We start from the raw sequence: 24198 nt of genomic DNA on the forward strand, positions 1-24198 counted from the left end.
CTGATTTAATATGTGTACTGGAGAATAAAAAACACACACACACATACAGTCGCCTGTAAGCAATACGCACATGCGTGTGCTTATACACAAACACGTTGAATTATTCTTATACGGTTTCTTGGATCAACGACGCGCTGTCATGTCTTATCCACAAAACAATACTTGTATATCTTTTTTCCTCGCGGTGTCTAGGTTATTTCTATTAGATATTAATAATTTCGCTAACTATTTTTTCGCTGGGTCCAGGTGCGTCGGGTTGACAGGGTTAATTACATCATAATGGAAACGCGCTAGAAATGTCTTTTGGCAAGAAAGCGTCCAAATTCAGTTTGCACTGCAGATGGAAATATGCTTCCGCTGTTGCCGCACTGATTTAGTTAAAGGCGAATAAATGACAGTGGAATAACGCCTCCAGATACATCCTGGAATTTGAATAAATTTTCTACTGATTCATCCCGGTGTTTATTTCATACCAGAATAGTACATTTCAGTTAATAAGTGTATGATTTTTATTGTTGGTCCAAGTTTCGTTTTTTACGTGCGAACATTAATCAAAAGACGGTTAGCTTGTTCAAACCTAATCCGCGCCTAGCTCCTTTAAGTGTATTGGTCGGTTCCGCGTGGCTGCATCAGATATTGCAATATCATAAACCCCATTGCAAATTGCGCTTCTGGGACAACGTGTGCATTAACTACAGTAACACCTAAAAGCCGGGTAAATAAAGCAGACATCGCCTTATATGTGCACTCTAACGGCTAGTCCGCTCCCAAGATAGATGTAATTGGCTAAATTGTATATGCTTTGCCTGCTATTACCACATGGATACTGTTACCGAACGTGCCTGAAAACGCTACCATTATACAGTTAGTGTTCGCTACATCCCTGTCCACCATTGGAAACGTACAATCGGTTGTGCATTTCACACTCTCGCGCGACCCACGCACGCTGTTGCAGGCGGGAGTTGAGATAATACTCGATTCCGTTCCTCTCTCTCCCCATCCCCGATGAAGAAATCAACGTGTGTAATAATGAAATAAACAGCGATGTTTCTTTCAGAGTTAATGGGCTCCGTTTGTTTGTGATAAAATACCGCCTTTATAACAGGAATATGATAATTCATGTTTCGCTTTCCGAAATATTGATTTTGGATATATTCGACATCGGCGTAAACAGAAAAAAAATGAAGAGAAAATTAACCTTGCAATTTTGTTTTGTGAATCCGAATGCCCTACAACTCTCAACCGATCCAATTAGATTTTGCCGCGAATTCATTAATTGGTCGAACATCTGTTGTGGAATTTAGATCCCCATCTCGCGATCGGCTTTCTTCGATCCACTTATCTGGCGACCCACGCATGCGCCGATGACGTCACGCTGTTGGCCATCTCTTTGTTTGCCGCAACAGGAGACTACCTGTAGGAAACAAAGGCAACACGGGGAGGACAAAGGAACTGGGGGGAAAAAAACGAAAGATGAAGATATGGTTATTTGTATCAGTATCAGAGAGATAGCTGATGAAGTTAGACGAACGAAAAGATAAAAAAAAACGATAAACTATCGCAGGTTTCATCTGGAGCATAAATAAATGAAAGTTTTTTTTTTATCGAACGCCTAGCTTGTACCTAGTTTATACAGTGTCGCCGTAAATCGCCGTATACAGTGTTGACTTTGAATAGTATATAGGCAATTTTAAGATTTTTTCATATGTTTTTAAAGATATATATTTTATGTTTGTATTTATCGTCCTATTATCACGGCTGTCTTTAAAAAAAATATTGTGTTTTCATGGCGCGTGCTCATAGCAGTGCCGATGGCGTGCTACAAAAACAGGAAAATTCCGACACTTAAATGAAGAAGAAAAAAACAACGACGCATGCTTTTATCCAGCAAACACACCGATATTTCTAGTGATTTGAAATTGGTTAAAATGAGGTCAAAAAATTCGTACTTGCAAATCACTGTAATCATGCTGCCAAATGAGGTAAATGGTAGTGACGTGGTGAATATTAAAGATTCATAGCAGTCGAAATCACGTCAATACGTATTACATCACTTTCGTGTCTCGGATTTCACCCCGGAATGACCTGAGCAAGTCACGCGGCTTTCGAAGCATTCTTCTCTGAGCGATGATAACGAAAACAAAACAAAACCGTTCGAGTCGGTGGCTTGGTTTCAGTACTCGCCCTAATGAATCAGATGAACGTGACTGTCGTTTGTTTTGCGCTTTATTAAATCAGATTATTCCTTGAGTTTTGACAAAAAATATTAGAAATAAAGCTAAGTGGCAAACGATGTAATCCCACTTCAAGTTCGGAGTTTATCGCTAAAAGTTGGCTCAGCGCGGATTTGTCTTCCATTGAATTTGCTATAATTAGGAACTTTTAGTGATTGTTTAAAATAAATGTTAGATTTTTTGTGTTAGTTTCTCTAAATTCACTAAGTATGACATCACTGCTATTCTAATTCTTGGACGTAATCATCATCCTCTCCGTCGGTCGGTACTTGAGAGAAGTCATATATAGGTCTGTACTGCGGCCCAGGGGGTTAGAAACAAACACATAGGAAATCCATACGTGGTCTGTACCTTACACGCACAGGGCAAACTTTGGTTGTATGGAACCTACTGTCGCTCTTTAGTGTTGGAATGACATCGCGTGCCAATGTCATTATGTTTGTATAATCTCTGTGTAAAATATCATTGTTTCATATTTCAAAAAAGTCGCGTGGCGTGATTTACATTCATTTAACGATCCATCCATCCATCCATCCATCCATCCATCCATCCATTCTTTCATTTAATACATCCATCCCTCCCTCCATCCATCCTTTCATTCATTCATTCATTCATTCATTCATTCATTCATTCATTCATTCATTCATTCATTCATTCATTCGTTTATCTTAAAACCCCGGGCGCCACGTCGCCCCAGCGATAACATCGATATTCATCTTCATCAAAGTTTACCCGTCGCAGCCAGTCAATGTATCACTAGCATCTGAAATACTGGCCCGCTTAATATACAAATATTCCTCGGTGTTATTTTAATTTCGGACGATCTCCTTCAAAAATGCTTACAATTTGCCAGAATGAGAACAAGTATCTTTTTATTTGGCGAGAATAAAGGCACTTACTCTTTGACGACTATTGTCGATTTCACGTATTTTCTAATGCACGTGGAGAGTACGACGTGGTTATTTTCGTCCTTGAATTTGACTTTTAAATTGGGCTCGGGAAAGATAACCCATCATCCACATTTTGATTCATCCAACGCACGTTTGCATGACAAGTACTGTTCTACTCCAACCTCGTCATTCATTTGTCGATTAAAATTGCTCATCAAGACGGGTCACCATGGCAACAGAAGTAGACTTGAAATCCCCCATTCTGTGATATGAAAAGGATCTTAACGGCGTTGGTTTTTGGTGATGGAATTAAGAGAATGGTGCGTGTCTGACTATGAGAGGGATGTCGGGTCTGTGCGTTTTTATTTGTGTGTATTTTTTTTAAATAAATCGAGAGATGACCGTGACGAGAATGATGGCGATAAGTAATTGAAAACTGATTCAGGGGTTGTGTAATTTTGCAGCGAAGGCAGTGACAGGAACTCCGCAAGATACGTGTACTGAGATATCATAGACAACAAAAGAAACAAGCCAATATACGGTGAATGAACGACTCTTAGTGAATGTAATTTTTTTTTAAAAAAACGTTAACATTTTGTGAGTATATAATGAGTTGAACTGTGCTGGTTAATGGCACAGTGCTTCGAGTCATCGTCGATAATATCACGTCACGACAAAAACAAAAGATAACATGACAACTTTGTGACATCACGCGCGCACTGTCTTTTATGCATTCAATAATGAATGTCGAATTTTTGGAAGAGTTTTCAATTTTTAATTCTGCGGAGATGTGCTACACTACATCCCAACACCAAGCACATTGTGATTATAGAGAAATAAACACAAAAATCTTTGTCCACAATTCGTGCTTAAATCGCGGCTTGGTCATCATGTATATTTCATGATGGCATCCACGACAACGCTCCGCCGAATATCCGTGCTGGAGAACGCTCCTATTTGCGATGCAAAGCAGCGTTATTCCCCTGGGGCGAGTGGCGCATCGCCATGGAAGTCAAATACACTAAAACTACACACGTGAATGATGTGCGTAAGTACATACGGGGAATTTCAGACTCTGAAGCCACAGATGGCTGCAGTTGTTGCATATCCCCAATTTAGTAGTCATTAAAATTCACAAATGGTAGCGAACTGAATCTGTTTAATACGAGGAAATGTCTCGACATTCAGTCAAAAACCCTTCACAGAGCGTAGAATAATATTCAGTCAACGGGAAATAAAAAAAAATCGTTATACATATGTACATTGAAATCAGTGTTACCAGAAAATATATATAAATATAACTGGGAAAAAATGTTTCAAATTCCTCGAAATTGAGTGATGTGGAGAAGCATTTGTACGTGTTGGGAAGGCCCGCGCGTGCTTCCACGCAGAAATAAAATAACGGTAGTTACATTGTTTGATGGGCTTGGCACTGCTGAAACTGACATCACCATGGTGACGAAGACACTTGAGGGACCCGCCATGTCACAATTATCCCCAAATCATTAAGTCGACTTGTCTTGAAACAACATGAAACAGGAAATACGACGATTTTTATCCGATATAGGACTTGAAAAAGACAATGGATTTGTAGATTTACTTATCCAGTACCGATATGTTGTTTTCGATGATGGATGTTTATCTGATAATTCAGAAGCACACGTAATATTTTTCGATTTCAGCGCTAATATTACTTGTATATAATATATTTTGTTCTAGTTATTGGAAACAGCGGTTTGCATGGCAACACTAGCGGGGATACAAGATGTTACTCGTGGTTTCAGTTAATACATATTCCGCGCACTTTCATTTACAATGTATCTGATTTGTTTGTAATATCTGCGCAAATAAATGATTTTATTTTCCAAAGACCCTTTCATTCATTCGAGAAAGGCACCGTCAAATAGCAAGCTGCGTCATCATGTGTTCGATCGCAACATTGCCGATATTGCTCAGGCAATCGACGGAACCCCCTAACTCGTCAATTAAAAAAAAAAAAAACAGCTTTCGTTAGCTGCTTCAGATTCTCATTCACCTTAACCCGGCGGAAAATAATCACTTGATTTTTTATGCAGGTTTTCCATTTTAAACTAAACATTTACTTCCATTGAAAGCAGATGATGAATTTCTCTGTTACAGTTGGACAACTACAGACGCCCATACTTGTTTGCTATAGCGTTACTCGTTATATACGAGATATGTGTGTGTATAACATTCCTGTCATCCACTGTGCGCCCTGGGGCAGCGCGGCGTTGTTAGTATTTCAAAACTTATGAGTACTACTTGTGACGGACTCGAATCAGGATCTCTGACGCTAATCCAGAACTGCCTCAAATCAAACAAGAATATTCGTGATTTATCCTAGGCAAAGATATGTTATTCAACAAACCTGACAGTGTCAATATGTGACAATGTCTACGTTTTTCTAAAGAACTATACAGTGTCTCAATATTTCTATTTTCTATTTTTTTCTCTTATCCTATTTTTGCGTGATTGTAATTGAAATGGACATGCCATCATACAGTAACGTGACACAGCCCACCGCTGTGTCGATTTTCATCATTCCGGGCTAAAGAAAAAAGAAAATGAAATTTTACTGCGAGCTTGTCTTATTAAAATTTATGCGATTTGTTCGGAGGTAAACAAAAGGGAATGATGTTCTTCGGGATTTGATTTGCAAGGCATGACATCATCCCACGGGGGAAACGTGTATAGCTTTTGAAAGATTTATGTCGGGCTCACGTGTCAATGAGATATTACAGTCTCCCCTTTATATACAACTTGTGGTGTTTCCTCGTGAGAGCTAAGACCTGTACTGACCCGTTAAAATGCCGACGTGTAAAATGCCAGATTCACTATTTTTTGGTCACTTCAGTTTAAGGTTTTCCCCCCCAGTTCGCGAGATTTGTTCTCGTCTCGTCAGTGCATGCGTCGATGTATAATAAGCAAACCAGTTTGTTTCCAAGCAATGTACCGCTAACAACTGCGACAGAAACCGGGATAGAAGCTAATCTTTCCATAATGCATGCGCACGCGAAGTAGAAATTGTTTAGGAACGCAAGAATCTTAAAGCACGATCTCAAAAATACGGGATTTAGGCATGCACGCAAAAAAAAAAAAAAAAAAAAAAGCGATGGCAATAAGAACAATACAAGAACACAGACAAAGGCAGTTATAACACATCATCGTACGTTAAACAAATGGCTGAATATCCCGGGGTCACGGGGTCACGAGGTTGAGACAAGCTTGTGGTGGATGACGGATTCTGGGACTCTACAAAATAACAGTTTTGATACCAATTACTGATCACAAACTCTGGATTTGTTTTCCATCACCAGAGGTGTGGATAAACAAGACAGTATTAGGTTAAATAATGACCACATTTACGGAAATAATAATAATAATGATGTTGATGATGATGATGATACAAACACGGATTTGTTGAGAGCAACAAGAATTATATCCTTCGCTGATATGAAATACGGTGTTTTTTAGCCTGGAACTGTCGTGCATTTCACTAAGTGGACGCCACAGATAGTACTCGTTTGATGGTTCGTTTGGGAAAATTCGATTTATGACAGGTGGTTCTTGTTAAAATTCGCCAGAGTTATAGGAAATTCTCTTAATCTTACAATTTGTCCGTTCGATATATCGATTTATCTTGCAACCTCTGAATTTAGGGTTCTCTTATATTTTGGGTTCCTTGAGAAGGTGGCTAAGGATTCTCCGTGAAGATACCATGGCTGTGATCTGGTGTTCTCTAAGTGGAGATACCATAGCTGTGACCTGGTGTTCTCTAAGTGGAGAAACCATGGCTGTGGCTTTATGCAGACTGGGCCAATGTGGTGTGTGGCTAAGCATTCTCTAAGTGGAGATACCATGGCTGTGGCCTGGTGTTCTCCAAGTGGGGAAACCGTGGCTATGGCTTTATGCAGGCTGGGCTAATGTGGTGTGTGGCTAAGCATTCTCCAAGTGGGGAAACCATGGCTGTTGCTTTATGTAAACTTGACCAGTGTGGTGTGTGGCGAAGCCTTCTCCAAGTGGAGATACCATGAATGTGGCCTTATGCAGATTGGACCAGTGTGGTATGTGGCTAAGCATTCTCTAAGTGGAGATACCATGGCTGTGACCTGGTGTTCTCCAAGTGGGGAAACCATGGCTATGGCTTTATGCAGGCTGGGCTAATGTGGTGTGTGGCTAAGCATTCTCCAAGTGAGGAAACCATGGCTGTTGCTTTATGTAAACTTGACCAGTGTGGTGTGTGGCGAAGCCTTCTCCAAGTGGAGATACCATGAATGTGGCCTTATGCAGATTGGACCAGTGTGGTATGTGGCTAAGCATTCTCTAAGTGGAGATACCATGGCTGTGACCTGGTGTTTCCCAAGTGGAGAAACCATGGCTGTGGCTTTATGTAGACTTGACCAGTGTGGTGTGTGGCTAAGCATTCTCCAAATGGTGTGACCTGGTGTTCTCCAAGTGGAGAAACCATGGCTGTGGCTTTATGTAGATTTGCCAGTGTGGTGTGTGGCTAGGCATTCTCAAAGTGGAGATACCATGGTTGTGGCCTGGTGTTCTCTAAGTGGAGAAACCATGGCTGTAGCTTTATGTAGACTTGACCAGTGTAGTGTGTGGCTAAGCATTCTCTAAGTGGAGATACCATAGCTGTGACCTGGTGTTCTCTAAGTGGGGAAACCATGGCTGTAGCTTTATGTGGACTTGACCAGTGTAGTGTGTGGCTAAGCGTTCTCTAAGTGGAGATACCATGGCTGTGATCTGGTGTTCTCTAAGTGGAGATACCATAGCTGTGACCTGGTGTTCTCTAAGTGGAGAAACCATGGCTGTGGCTTTATGCAGACTGGGCCAATGTGGTGTGTGGCTAAGCATTCTCTAAGTGGAGATACCATGGCTGTGGCCTGGTGTTCTCCAAGTGGGGAAACCATGGCTATGGCTTTATGCAGGCTGGGCTAATGTGGTGTGTGGCTAAGCATTCTCCAAGTGGGGAAACCATGGCTGTTGCTTTATGTAAACTTGACCAGTGTGGTGTGTGGCGAAGCCTTCTCCAAGTGGAGATACCATGAATGTGGCCTTATGCAGATTGGACCAGTGTGGTATGTGGCTAAGCATTCTCTAAGTGGAGATACCATGGCTGTGACCTGGTGTTCTCCAAGTGGGGAAACCATGGCTATGGCTTTATGCAGGCTGGGCTAATGTGGTGTGTGGCTAAGCATTCTCCAAGTGAGGAAACCATGGCTGTTGCTTTATGTAAACTTGACCAGTGTGGTGTGTGGCGAAGCCTTCTCCAAGTGGAGATACCATGAATGTGGCCTTATGCAGATTGGACCAGTGTGGTATGTGGCTAAGCATTCTCTAAGTGGAGATACCATGGCTGTGACCTGGTGTTTCCCAAGTGGAGAAACCATGGCTGTGGCTTTATGTAGACTTGACCAGTGTGGTGTGTGGCTAAGCATTCTCCAAATGGTGTGACCTGGTGTTCTCCAAGTGGAGAAACCATGGCTGTGGCTTTATGTAGATTTGCCAGTGTGGTGTGTGGCTAGGCATTCTCAAAGTGGAGATACCATGGTTGTGGCCTGGTGTTCTCTAAGTGGAGAAACCATGGCTGTAGCTTTATGTAGACTTGACCAGTGTAGTGTGTGGCTAAGCATTCTCTAAGTGGAGATACCATAGCTGTGACCTGGTGTTCTCTAAGTGGGGAAACCATGGCTGTAGCTTTATGTGGACTTGACCAGTGTAGTGTGTGGCTAAGCGTTCTCTAAGTGGAGATACCATAGCTGTGACCTGGTGTTCTCTAAGTGGGGAAACCATGGCTGTAGCTTTATGTAGACTTGACCAGTGTGGTGTGTGGCTAAGCATTCTTCAAGTGCAGATACCATAGTTGTGACCTGGTGTTCCCCATGTGGAGAATGTGGAGAAACCATGGCTGTGGCTTCATGTAGACTAGTACAGTGTGGTGTGTGGCTAAGCATTTAAAAGGTTAAAATACCATGGCCACGACTAGTGTAATACATACTAAACATTAACAGCACCATATGATCCCGGTCATAACCTGTTGGCTGGGCCAGTGTGGTACATACTAAACATTGTTAGGACGGGGTTGCTATTCCCAGACTGACAAGGTGTCAAATGGACCAGTGGTGGCGCATACAAATCGTCGATAGGGTAGGGATGTTATGCCTGGGACCTGGTATATAACTGTTTCACACATCCGATGCATGTATATGTTCAATTAATTTAATCTGTAATCGTATGGGCGAGATGAACACGTGTCTTTGTTTGGGGTGAACTAAATGTCCTACGCGTATATAACGGGCGCAAATCCATGTTGAGGTTTGGCATCGACCAATGGACCACTGCGAACAAGCGATACTCCAGCATTAGTTATACATGTAATATCAAAGTTCGATTCGGTATCAGCAGACTCGGTTGTTGGCTTTCGGGTGTATAATATATTTAGTGTAATATATTTTAACGAATGCTGAAAGGTGTGCGTGTGTTTTGAAAAAGACGATATTATTATATATTATAGCCACGCGCCATCGCAATTAAGTACTATTACAATCCATTAGCATGCAGAAACGGCATTGTCTTATCGTGCCACCATCTCTATGTTAAGTCCTTCGGACATGTTTCAATGTAGTTAATGTATTTGTAACGAATTGTGTTTAACGTAATTATTAGTTACAAAATTCGACTAGAATATAATATAATATAATATAAAATAATTTCTAATATAATATAATATAATATAATATAAAATAATTTAATATAATATAAAATAATTTCTAATATAATATAATATAATATAATATAATATAATATAATATAATATAATATAATATAATATAATATAATATAATATAATATAATATAATATAATATAATATAATATAACCAACGAAATACTAGTACGTCACTCACTGGAAGGAAAAAAAACAATTGTCGTAAGGTGACGGAAATTTACAACTGGGCTACTCGGGGTCAGTAGTGACCTCAAGCGTTTCTGAAATTGACATGCTTTGATTAATAAAAACGCATGCTGGCGTGCTTTGAGAAGCTTCTTTCTTTCCATCACAGATCCAGGAAAAAAAATCCCACCCAATGCCATCGAGGGAAGCTTCCATTAATAATTGTTCATCTGAATATGAACGAATTGAAGATTGTTCATCTGAATATAAATGGTATTTGGACTTTCCTCTCTTGATAGTTGCACCGGGACAGGTTGCCTATTGTTTCCTTTGTCAGCATTGATTAATGGTATACATATACGTGTATTGTATGGCTTTGTTTTCTCAGGGTAACCTTGGCTTTTCTTTTTATAACATCTATTCATACAACTGTGCCCTTTGTGGAAAAACAAAACAAAAAAGCGATTTCATCTTCACTTCAATTTGCCTCCACCTTTTTGGCTGTCATTGTTACTTAGGCGGTTCCGATGTTTGTGTCTTTTACTTGTTTTGTTGTAAGCCTCTCAAAGCGGTACTAATGTACACAAAGTGTCGCGTGCGGTATTCTTTTAACGTGAACTTCGCCGCTGTCTGTCAATTAAGGAAGGTGATATGGGACAGAGGAGGGTGCGTGCGTAAACCGGTATTGTGTCCGCTAGTTTTCTTTTTTAGTACGTATCCCAAAGGCGTAATACTGAAGATGGCACGTCCATGGGGGGGGGGGCTCTTCCCTGGACCGATATCGATATTTTTTAAAGCTTTTCATATTATTTATTCGCATTTCCTCTATCTGTCTGATAGATTGACCGTGGTATAATCATCGTCACAGGTAAAACATGTACGCGGCTAGTATTACGATGTACAAAGCGACATTTGAGAAATCTGAAAAATAACCAAACTGTTCATTTCATAGTTTAACATCATGTACATGTATTTTGTTGATGTTGTTCAAATAATATGATTTGTAAAAGCGCAGTTGACATTATACTTCAAAAATAAAACAAAACCATAACAATCTAAAAAAAAAAAAATCACGAAGAGCGGCATTTATAAAAAAAAAATGGCATTATAGTGTGCCTTTGTGCATTTACACTAAGATTTGTTAACCAAACTGTCACCGTACCACTGTAATTCATTGCTCTCGTAAAAAGTTGTCGCCTGCATCGATCATATATTGGGCTTAGAGCGGCGTGCTGTTTAGTTCACTTGCGGCGTAATGAACAAACCGTTACCATTCCGTCAACATCCTGATTAGGGAAACCAGAAAAAAAGAAATTGATTAGATATTTGTCCACAGAGTATTATGTAAGTGAGCCATTCCGGAAACGCGACAAAGTGGCCGCCCATTGTTTACGTAATTGTGCGCTGCGCTTAGGATGTTCGCCGGTGAATTGAAGAAATGAGCATCGATAAATTGGGCGCAAAGTCAAAACAACAGAAAATGAAGCCGCGTGTATGATAATCGACAATGAACAATTTAAACATAGAAGCGACATGGGACAGGAAACGCGAAATGTGGTTGAATTTTATTACGGTTGCGATCATGAACAATCTTTTGGAAATTTTCTTTTTCTATTACAAACTACTTCGTGGGGGGGGGGGGGTAATAGATCCGAAAACCGAGCCAGCTGGCAAAAACAACATTGCGCAAAATGAAGCAAATCCTTGAAGTTTCGGGAAAACCACCCTTTGTTCGTTTGAAACCAAATAAATGTTACAATTCCCTGAAAGTTAGTTAATCGGTACGTGGTCTGCAGTGCAGTGGCACGAAACATACCATTTCTATAATATCCACAGGCAAATCAATCATTGGCGACGGGTGAAAAAAAAAATTGGGATACGCGTAATGGTGTATGTTATCTTTGTCTGACCCCAACCGATGTACCTCATGCGTTGTTTTATCGCGTCGCAGTTGACTCGGTGGGACCCATACCATTAACATCATATTGTATCATGTTTACCCCATGCAGTCTTCAGTGAATCGATTATAATGACGGAGAGACTCCAAACCAATGTACGACTGACAGTTCGATTCGTCATCTCTAGTCAGCTCACCTCCTACCATGCAAAAAAAAGTGGGATAGGGAAACAGTAAGGAAGAGAGCATGAGAATTGAGACAGGCAGCGTAAGAGGGGCGAATATCGAACGGAAACTGAAGAAGCCGTGATACACGATAACTGTAAATGGGTTTACATCGATGCGGTACACGTATTGTCACAATGCGTCTATTGAGAAAAAAAATGTCACGCACACATACCAGTTAATGTACATTACAAAATACATGTACATTATTGAGAGTCTATTGAATATCGTAAAGACATTCTATGACTCAGAGTGGATTTCTGATATCTCGGGTTGCGCGCCTCATCACCATCAGTGTGAATCACTCTATTCTGCTACAAGTCGATGCATTCAGTATATTTTGAGTGAAGCTTACGGTATATATAAGATATACTAAACGAGAGAAGAAAAAAAAACGCCTCCTTACCAAACATTAGCGAAAAGAAAAACAAACTTCAAATCCCTAATCCGATCGGGCGAGCGATGACATAGAAAGAAAACTGACACAGACACATACGTCAAAATATTAATTTCCCGGGCGTTTACACAGTGATATGTAATTTGTAATTTTACTCCATTTGGATATTAGTAGGCATTTGTACAGAACATTGGTTTATGTACGCTGCAATTTTATTTTTAGTGCCGACCAACAGGTGTTCGAGTCTAATTCAACTGGTTGATACACGAGTGCTAACGAGAAAACCCAGACATAGAACGGGAAACGAAGCTGAATGAAAAGGAAGAAATTTCGAATTATTGCATGTCAAACCAGTCTGTTTAGAAATGAATAACACCTGAGCGTTTTCCTGTTAAACTCGCTTACAGTAAAATATTTAATATTCCATATTAGAGAGAAAGCTGCAGGAAGTCATGTAAATGGGCAACACAAAGCCAGGCCTCAGAGTCAGCCAAACACAGCGGATTTCACTAGCGACTGGCAACTCGGTGTGCGCCCGGATAAAAACAAAATAACGACACCAGTAGCAGTATGAACGTGTAAACTGCGTAATTTTATTTATCTGTTTGCTTAAGCAGCTGTAGTCAGTGTGCTAGATGCAGTTAGGATTGTTTTTTATACTCACGAATCAATGTGCATGCAGGCGATTCCATCCTATATCGATCGAGGGGAGAGTAATGCACAGATCGACCTAATTAGAATACTGTGATTCAGTTGTAAATGAATGTGTACTACTACGTGGGCACCAACAATACGGAACAAAAGAAGACAGGGAAAGTGATTGTTATCTCGGGTAACTATAAAGAGGAGAGACGTCTCTTGCTCCTCAGTCTCTGTCGAGTCTATCCATCGAACGTCACCGCGCTGTCATTCTGCGTAACCATTCGGCATACACACCGTGTCACGCGTGTTCCCTGAATACCGTGCACTCCGAGTTGCATCTTTCAACCTCACCTCGGAAAGTCAGAACACCATACGTCCGATTCGAATGACTTAGGCTCACCGCACGCACGCACACACGCACTCAAACAACGAGTCGGGCCGCATCTACTAATTTCACCGCTGTTTGCCGAAGCATCTACGTGTAATCATTTGGCTTGCTTAACCTCTCCGTGAATAACAGTCGCTGACAGCTACCGTTACCTGGGGTTTTAATTCGACTTGAAATTCGTATTAGAGCGTGCAAACTCTGCGTTTTTGTTCGCTAATTTCCATGAAGATCTCGTGGGGCCACTGATGGATTAGGCTTAAGTATTTCCATTTACCAACACCACCTGATCACAGTTACTCCACTTCGACTATAAAACAAACAACCAACAAACCTACATCGACACTCGGTAACGAATCACTGTGTTGCTTACACTCGCGTCCACGTTGTTCTCCAAGCACTCACTAACCATGCCGCGATCGTTTCTTGTGAAGATAACCAAATCGGAAGATGCGTCGTCGCACGTCGAATCCAGGACACAGACTCAGCCATTAGCGATGAGCAACCGATACCTGAACAGTATTAGTGTCCGTCTAAACAACGGTAAGTTTTTTCCCCGTTTTTTTTTTTTTTTTTTTTTTTTTTTTTTTTTTACGTCAAATCTATGTACGAATATATGAAAGAAGGCCCGGCGATTCACTGAACACGTTTATGCTGTTGCTTCCCGCCGTATAACTCTTTTCCATAGCTATTTGTTTTTACCGTTTATTCGAGGATGTAAGCTCTTCACATGTAAGTGCTCATCGCTTCGTTGTTGACACTGCTCTTAGTATTTCTCTTTTTTTTTCTTCATAATTTTTTATACAAACAGGATATATTCACGACCTGATACCCGTCAGTGATATACAGAACAATAACGATGTATCCGACCTGAGCATCAAGGGGGAATCTGACGATAAAATAGAAGAATTTAAAAAGAATAATTTCAATGGAGAGCAGACGGTGGTTGCGTACGATGCGCTTCTCATAACTGACGGTCGTTCACGGAAAGGTCTTAGAGCAGCTCTTGTCGGCAGCGACGAGCAGAACCGACAACGGTATAAATGCAACGAATGTGGCAAGCACTATGCGACGTCGTCGAATTTATCAAGGCATAAGCAAACGCACAGAAGTTTGGACAGTAAACTGGCTAAGAAGTGCCCAACGTGCGACAAAGTGTACGTCAGTATGCCTGCCCTGGCAATGCACGTGCTCACACACAACCTGAAGCATCGGTGCAGCATTTGCACGAAGTCGTTCAGCCGGCCATGGCTTCTACAAGGACACATGCGTTCGCACACAGGTGAGAAGCCGTTCGGTTGTGCACATTGTGGAAAGGCGTTCGCCGATAGATCCAACCTGCGGGCACACATGCAAACACACTCGGCGTACAAAAACTACGAATGCAAGAGATGTAACAAGTCGTTTGCTCTAAAATCATACCTGAACAAACATTACGAATCTGCGTGTTTCAAAGGTATGCAACCCCCGTTGTCGCCATCATCGTCCACTTCTTCATTGGACGGTGATTCCGGACCTTTCTCACCAATGGAACTCACCCCCATCAAAGAAGAAATAGCGACGTATGCGATATAGTTAATGATAACGTACAATATATATATATATATATACTAAAAAGGCTTTCGAAGATTTTGTCGGTTCTGAGCAGACACTGTAGTCTACGCTACACTCATTACAACTGACGTTAGCCGGATCACGATATCGTACCTATGCACTGCCCAGCCACTAGGATGAAGATTGCGTTGGATTATCATTCATTGTGGCTGATTTGAAATGAAAAATAATAATAATAACAATTTTAACGATGTGAAAACCCATATTAATAAGCTGTGACAAGACTGTTGTCGTTAAACGGAAATGCGACTTGAGACTAGCGCATGTGTGCGTGGAAATACGAAGCCTATGCATATATGAAAAACAGCACACATACAAAGCACCTTTGAACTAAGGAAGACTGCTACAGAAAACCGCGTCTCCGTCACCTTAAAATGATGTACGCATTCATTCGAGTAAGTCTACCTCGGACATCATTATCATTTTGACTCTCGGTAATGAAGGCAACTGAGCGGTGAAGTCGAGCGAGAGAAAGCTAGTGATTCCGCAGACTAGATTGTCTCACTTTCTCTTCACGCAATAATCTACTCGTTCTTACGTAAAGCGCAGCCTGACTCCTTATAACCAAGCACATTGAAAACCCGGAAGAATTGACGTGGAAGACATGGTGTAAACATCCCAATATGCCGAAACGAATGCTCCATTTTTTTCACTTACAACGCGAAAGAAAGAGAAAATACTGAACGCTGCCTCAATTAGTAATAATATTCTTTCAACTCAAACGTTTAGGTTTTGATAGTCGGGTAACGGAAAAGGAAGACGAAAATTTGGTGCAATTTGATGCAATTTGTGAACGACGAGAGCATTATGCGTCCCACCCCTGACTGTGACGGGAAAGACGTGAAATAGGGGGGATAAAGGGGCGAGTCATTTTCATTATTAAGAAGCAAACACATTACCTCTCATATGTATTGTGTTCACTAATGGGACAGAGTTTCCGATAACTAAGACCAATCCACACAGACCTCCATTTAATAACATTTGCAATAACTTCAATTATTTGAACCCCAACTGTTGTCTTTTATTCGTAGATAACGTGTGATATTTCTCAATTTCAGAAACAACAAAAATCATTAATATAACTAAGACGAGAACTAGTTTAGATTCATCACGATTTGTTATTATAACAGCGCAGTGGCGGCGAAGCCTTGAGTAGGGTTGTATACCGCCGCACTACCATGAAGCAACAGATATGAAGTCAGCCATTTGTAAGCACCGAGTTAAATGTTGACATTTGACACGCGAAAAAAAATATGAAAACCCCCACGAAAAGCTTTGTTACTGTGTTTCATTGTGTGCGTCAAAGAATTAAACTCACGACGGATCTATAAGTAAGGCTTGGTGTAATTTGAATCTAACACAGTGCCGCCGCATAATTTTCGCCAGTGCAGAACGTCGACGTACAACAACAACAACGTTACAATGAAATCAACAACTAGTTGCTTCAATGGATGTTGCAATATCTTCTTTGAATGAACGTACTAATTATTAGGAAACGACAAGTAATGTGATGTCAGAAACATTGTTTTTGTTATTTTAATTTTAACTGATGCAATTATATCCGTTTGGCGATGGAGAGACGAATACGAAAACGAAAAGCCGTGACAGACGGGCAGGGAAGGCGCATATTGGCATGCGTACAGTTGACGTTGATATTTTTAAAAGAAGTAGCCTAAGTTGTGAAACCGCCTCCGTCTCATTTAACCGATCGGCAGTATTATGGGTGACGCGTGCCGATTACAATGCGCTAACAATATCTATGAACAGTCAATCCATTATAAAACGGAGGGGAGAAAGCGATGCGACAGAGAGGGGCGTTCAAACGACAAAAAAAGCAATACTCCGCATTTTAGCATGTCTTTCAATGCAGGTGTCTGACTCTTATTATGCACGGGAAAATAGTACTATATTTTTGTAAAAATTACTATAAACAAACGGGTTGGGTGGTTTCCAGAAGCTTGGTTTTCGATGCAACTTTTACGCCCCTCCGTGGTGAGAGAGCTTCTCCTTTGTAGTGTTCTGTGATGGTGCGGATACCGAGTACTAATAAACCACGTAATTTGTATATACATATGATTTATGTGGTTCAAGTTCAACTGTAATTTTTGTTGTCTTATTACATATACAAACGATGGTGTTTTTGTTCATTTGTTTGTTACTTGCAATTTTCCATGTAGAAGTGTTGTAATATTTTTTGAATGTAAATAGTGTTTATTTATATACAACAAATTAATTTATTAACACGATAACATATATATATATCCTGCCTGAATATAACCTAAACCACCATTCCCCTCACAATGAGGCTCATTTCCCAGGATGGCTGACAAACTCGGGGAAAAAATGACAATAAATTAATCAACGGTGATTTCCAGTTTCGGTCGTGGTCATAATTTGGCAGGATATATTATTTTACGTCGAAGACATTAACCTTAAGTTATGTAACTTGTTTTAAAAATACAAAAGACTTATTATAATGAATTACAGAGAAACACGACTTTGTAAAAAAAAAAAAAAAAAAACCTCTTATGTGCAATAAAAACCCACGGTGATTATAAAGAATAACAATTCTCCATGGTACAGAGTTGAAATACCTTATCTTATCTCACGGTGCTTGGTTGCAACTGTCGTTTGAAATACAAATGAGATCGCCGTGATCGAGAGAAGAATTTATGATGATGTCGCTTACGTTTATGACCCCAGCAGACGAGGCCTTTTAATAATACTTCTCCCCAAAACGGATAGACTTCTATTTTTTATTACAAATATTATTTTTTAAAGAATCATTTCTCACAGCTGTTTATTGAAATCTTCCCCTTTTTTCTTCTTATTTGCCAAACCAACCGAAATCGTGAATAATACATGGTGTTTATTTGCAAACGGTGTATACGTATTTATCGCCACAGCCCCTAGTTGAATTATCTAATTGTGGATGCGATGGACCCTGGGGGCCTGGATTCATCAATAAACCTATTGCAGGGTCGTGTTCGATTGATTATGTTAAGACCAACCAATCGCTTCGGTCGTTCTGCCTTATTTTCAATGAAAACATGCTGCCGTCTTTCTCCGAGAAGGCAGCCATGGCCAACTCGTTTTTTGGTTCACTTAATCTACATCAGCAGAGCACTAAATTCAAAAGCTTTTTATACATATTTATACGAATTTCAATAAAATTAATCATCACAAGTGACGTCCTGGCATATGTAATAGAAGCTGACGGCGTTTTGAAATAGTAGAAAATACCCCCAATGAAAGATGGCGTCTGGCAGAAGTAACAAGTTGGAAATGAACACAACAGATTGTGTTGTCAGCATAGCTACGTCACTAAATTGATATGTTAGCGTCAATCCGCGGCAGCCAGCCAAAACTAAGACTATATGACGTACGTGCGGACAGGGAAAGCGCCATGTGCCCAGCTTCTTCCATTACGTACTTAATGATACTTGCATGCCGTATTACACCGATAGCGAATAGAGCATTTATGATCTGATGGTACTTTTACGTGGAATGCACGGGCGTGCGACTGCCATTAGTGGAAGGGGGGTGTACACCGGCTATAATTACGCCTTGTTTAATAAGCTCGCAATTTATTTATCGAACTGTGTCGACCGACGATACTAATATTCTTCGTCCGATATATCGATTTCAGACGAGACCAGCGCGTTTATTTGGGAAAGTCGCATTCGTCAAATTTCCGGCTACAAGTCTTCGTTAAAAAGATACTGAACTTGAATTGACGTTTTCCATCCTATATTTTATTTTTTTTTGTTTAAAACCCTAATATTAGCGATACATGTACTGACCACGTCATGTAAATAGTGGCTGTGTATTATACTAATCGCCGTACAAACGATAATTTCGGGAAAGACTAGTGAACCAAGCCCTTTTTACTTTTAAGTGGTTTGCCGTATTAATTGCAAGCAATCAGACAGCAATAGATACACGTTCGAGTTTTACCGTGACGTCGATGTAGAAGCAACTCAAAATAACCGCACGGCTGTCACTTCATGGCAGTCGGAATTTCAAGACGGTTTAAGACATTTTGGAGTTTATAAGCGAAAAATTACCATTGTTAAAATATTGAATTTACGACGAGCAAGGTCAGTATCACGATGCAATGAATGGTACTATCTTATATTCTAAAAGAGGGTCAAACATTTCCAAATTCTATTTCTATCTAAATGAGCCTAACACCAAATTGTCTTTTCTATTGACTCCACTCTGACTGACAGGGAAATTAACCGGTGACAAATTTCACCAATTTCCCACTGACAGTTTTACCCATTTTCTCGCTTTCCCTTCTGTATATGCCCGGTAACGACGCATCATGGTACAGCGTAATCGCTCACAATAAACCAGTTTTCATGAGCACTGTTATTTCGCCTGGGAGAACGCTTTATTTGATTGGAAATCTGACTCATAACACTAAATTGTATTTTCTTGTAATTAATTGCCGCGCCGAGAAGCAAAATACTTTGAGGGGGGACGATAAGAATAGCCGGAGACTTTAGAAAATGTGTGAGCTAAAACTTTAACCTCCCTGTACGGAAGTGAACTTCATGAGTGGGCCTAAATCCCATCTTAACTCGCCGTGTCACCCAGATTGAACTATACTCAGACCACATTACCTCAGTCCCTATATACGAAAATGCGGATTACGAACGATTTAAATCAGATCTATAGTGTCGAGGCGGTAAAGACACAGGAAAAATTGCCGTGCCTGGACACATCGTCGCACCACAATTACAATCAAATGATTTTTACCACCATCATCATCATCATCATGGAAATGCCAAGATTTCCCTTGGAGTAGTAACAGTATACGATGAATTAGCACGAACAAAGAAAGGCGATTACGATAAATTCCGTTAATAATATGTAGCTTGATTAGAAACCCTAAATCTGGGATTAATCCGACAACGCTGCGAGTGAATTACGTGACAAACATCTACATTTCACCCGGTCTATTTACAAACGTCACCTTCCAACTTGCTCCGTCGTCATCATCCCCGACCAACGACGACGCTTGAAATGCGTACAGAGAACCGCTATCAGTTGGCGCATCTACTAAGCTTAGCCCGCAGTTGACATCGTAACGGCAAATCGCCAATTCGTCATGCCGTCAAAGTAAGTTGCTACGTGCACGCAAGCTCATCGGTCTACGCGAGACTTGATGCCTTGGAACGTCATTAGCAAATGACGACTACGTCACACCATGGAAGACACATAAACGTTACGTCAAGACTTACAATGAAACAGGCGCACACGGAGATAGAAAGAATCAAAAGCATACCCCACTGTTACATTTCCAATTTCTAATGCATGTTAATAGCCACTGTGGCCAATTCCTCGATTCGCTGGGGATGAATTCCGCTTAACAAATATTTATGAAACTTACAAAACCGGGTATTCTCTGAAAGCAATACATTTTTAAGCAGTGTCGAGGAAATTGACAATTTAGACATGTTTATTTCTAGTACGTCGACTGAGGGTACGATACCTCGATAGCTCAAATGCCCAATCCTCAGTAAGCCAGGAGGGCAGATTATATTAAAAATAAAATAGCGTTGAAGAACTTGATGGGTTGATTGCACTGCGAGTAACAAGTTTCAACAATCACGATCAAATTAAATGTCAACGAATAGCATCTAGTATTAATCATGCGCACTAGTAGTTCGAAGTCGAAACTCGGATGTAGACGAAGGTAAACAAACGCCGCGTCAATCAAATCAACGATTAAATACGGATTCAATGCTTGGCCAAATCTAGGTCATATAATGTTCTCCCAGTTGCCAGTCAAAAGAACTCGATTCGTTTTAGTTAATTCACCTAAGCACTTTTTAAAATGTTCAAAAAAAAAGAGATAAAAAAATCGAATCGGCAATATATCTTGTTGCCTTAGATTATTATTTGACTTCTATTTATAGCTCAGCGGATTGAATATGATTTCTACTCATTACGTATTTGAATATCTATACATTAAAAAAACGTGAATTTACCCATTGGAGTATAAAGAGAAAAGTAGCTTGATTTTGCTTTATCATATTTTTAAAGTGTGCTTATCTTGCCGCTGTACACTGCGTTATGGACTCCAATTACCGAGTCTCAAAGCATGGCGTTCGCGAGTTTTAATAGTGCAGCCTCTGGGATTTTTAGAAGATGCCTCGTGAAATATTTGTTAAAACAAAAATGCGTGAGGGAGGACTGATAAAATGTTTACTGAAATCGCATTGCTCAATTTTTTGCCTTATTCCATCTTCGAGACTCTCTGGCGAACCAATGAATACATTTATATATCGTTTTTTTTTTATTTGATGAAGTAGTGAATCATATTGTGTACGACAGACGCGAGAATACCCGGATGTTGTGTTTGGATGGGTATATTTGTGCGCAAATATGATAACACTGCGTATGAAGGTGATGTTCTATCAACGTTATGATATTGAACATGTGCGCTAATAACTACAAGGGATGTTGTATTAATGTCGATTTCGCACGCGTCTTCACATGATACGGGGACTGCGACACAGTAGAATCCGACCTGTGTACCACCAATTCAAAACAATATTTGTTTCAAACCAAATATTTTACGAAGCTATTGTAAACCAGAAAGGGGTCATTTTGATAGTTATCTGGCAACATGCAGGGGGGAAACGAGGATTAGACCGCGAATGTGTTGCCACGAGCAAAAATTGAAAACGGCTCGATACAAAATTACATCTCACCTTCTGCTTATCGGATAGCAATCGCCAATTTCTTGCGTAAACCGCTACGCATGCAGTGGAAGACAATCTCAAATTATTTATCGGAGCATTAGTCATTCCTATCAAAAGCTTTCAACTTTTGCAATTGGGAGATAACACACTAGCACACCGAATACCACCCACAATTATATGAATTATATATATAGTCATGACACGTTCGGTAAATTTTCACCAGTTTTACTCAGCATTTTAGCGACAAATTACCAAAGACCCAGCCGACCGCGCAGACGACAATATGGGACCAACATTTACATATCCCATAATCGTAACAGGAATACAACACGTCGCCTAGTCGCTCGGGGGAAAAAGTCGCAAAATTCGCGGGAAAAAAAAATCATCATATTTTTTAACGTTGCCGGAAGGGGTGATGTACTTTTTTTTTTTTGTCGCTCATTATCAAATGAGAGGTAGTAAAACAAAGTATAAAACGACTGAATTCGACATAATAATGGTATTTGTTCGGATTCCCAGTTAGGTGAAAAAATATAGAAACGAATGAGTTCTATAGAAGTGTTTATCAATATCAGGACAGCCAAAATTACGTGCTACCCCTTTCCTCGCGCCCGTCAAACGCCGAATTCTTTCTGCCCCTGTGCACGTGACAAACTGAAGCAACAATGAAATGACGCTTTCCCCTTGTTGAACGGAGAGTAGCATGGTGGTTTATAGCCTCAGTGATATATAGTGAATACGGTGTACTGATACCCCTGACTACGCGCGGGCTCTCTATACCCCTCCTTCATGATATTCTAACTTGAAACAGTAAAGGTTTGTGTCCAATTGTTTTTTTTACAAGCTTTACATTTGACTGATAATGAGACGCGGTGGAAGTTTTGGCGATTCGGAAGACCACCTCGGTCGCTCATCAATCTGTTACCTGACAGGAGGCACAGCTCCATTCCAAATGCTAATTTGACAACCGCTCATTTGGACACACTCGCTGCGATTTCGAGAATTACACACCCTACCATTTCCCTCGTCACGATTTTCCAAACGAAAAGCCGCTATGGGGATCGAAGAAGTTCATTCGCAGTCAACGTGCGTCTGAGGCGCAGCGTGAAACAATCACAGGAAAAAATTAAGGAAAATGAACAAGTACTGGAATATATTAGTTTAGGAGCTTGGGCGGGGGAATTACTGGCTTGTTGACTGTAAATGGCGCGGGATTTATTTCATCAGTGTGAATCGACCGAAGATACGTTCCATATTAGGAGATATTTTCCATACTAGAAGACACGTTTGTATATAAACACAGCCTGTTCAGAGACCATGTTTTGACACCACGCAGTAACGTATCCCGGCTACTATTTCATTGTACATATCATCGTATTTGTGGATTTCACGGTTTTCAAATAATGTAATACCCAATGAAAGTAAAATATAAACTTCGCTTTGTGGATGGGGTGATTTGAGGCGGACCCGAGCCTTGGGCACTCGCCTTTCTACTAAGATCCCCTCTTAGTAGATTGGTAATGATTAATGATAAAATTAAACACGTTTTCTTGTTTTTAAGATCAACATTAATAAAAAGGCAACAGCATGTATATTATCGGGCTAGAATATTCCTTTGTTCCTTTTCAACACAAACTGACAATCAACACCAAGACAAAATAAAGCTATCTTGATTAGATATATAATAGAACGGCTTTGTTTTGAAAAAAAAATGTACTATTTGTTTAAAAAAAAGGAAACATCTGCCCGGCGGGAACTTTTGGCACTGTATCCCAATCGAACAACAGGAGAGTATTCTGTAGTAAAAACAAAATAATATAAAAACGATGATAAACCGTGATGACTCTGTTGCTCTTTTGTCGCTCTGGTCTACAGTTTTTCTTCTTGTTTTGTCCTAAGAGCTCCGATCGTCTCTAGAGCCCAAGAGAGTGAAAGTACGCAGGTGCCGTAGCGGTTGTGAAATCATACATGATTCATTGCAATTCATTTCACTTACTATGTAATGCAATATTTGACGATCGTGGTCTCTCGGAGCACTGAAGCCCAACTGGCAATCTGGTCTCTCGGCCACCTGAGGCTTCTCTCACATTATACCATGTGACTGAGACAGACACACGCGCGCCGTCGTGTTACACATTCACTCGCGACATCATCATCGTGGCAGTTTGTGTTTTCGAATTCCCCGTTGGCCATGCAACAATCTTTCTATACATTTGTATAACGGAGTTAAGAAATGCATAATTAGACAATTGTCTTTGATACGCTAATTAAGATT

General features: G+C 40.4%; 1 protein-coding gene across 1 annotated transcript; it reads left to right on the forward strand.

The window, feature by feature from the left end:
- The first annotated feature begins 13955 nt into the window (after positions 1-13955).
- LOC100313726 (scratch-like transcription factor) lies at positions 13956-17729 on the forward strand. Its single transcript, NM_001168180.1, is given in 2 exon segments — positions 13956-14136; positions 14405-17729. Coding segments are annotated over 2 exon segments (897 nt in total). The 5' UTR covers positions 13956-14003; the 3' UTR covers positions 15169-17729.
- The last annotated feature ends 6469 nt before the right edge of the window (positions 17730-24198 follow it).

This window comes from Saccoglossus kowalevskii, chromosome 6, assembly GCF_978046115.1.
Source record: "Saccoglossus kowalevskii chromosome 6, keSacKowa6.1, whole genome shotgun sequence".
NCBI classification, from domain to species: domain Eukaryota; kingdom Metazoa; phylum Hemichordata; class Enteropneusta; family Harrimaniidae; genus Saccoglossus; species Saccoglossus kowalevskii.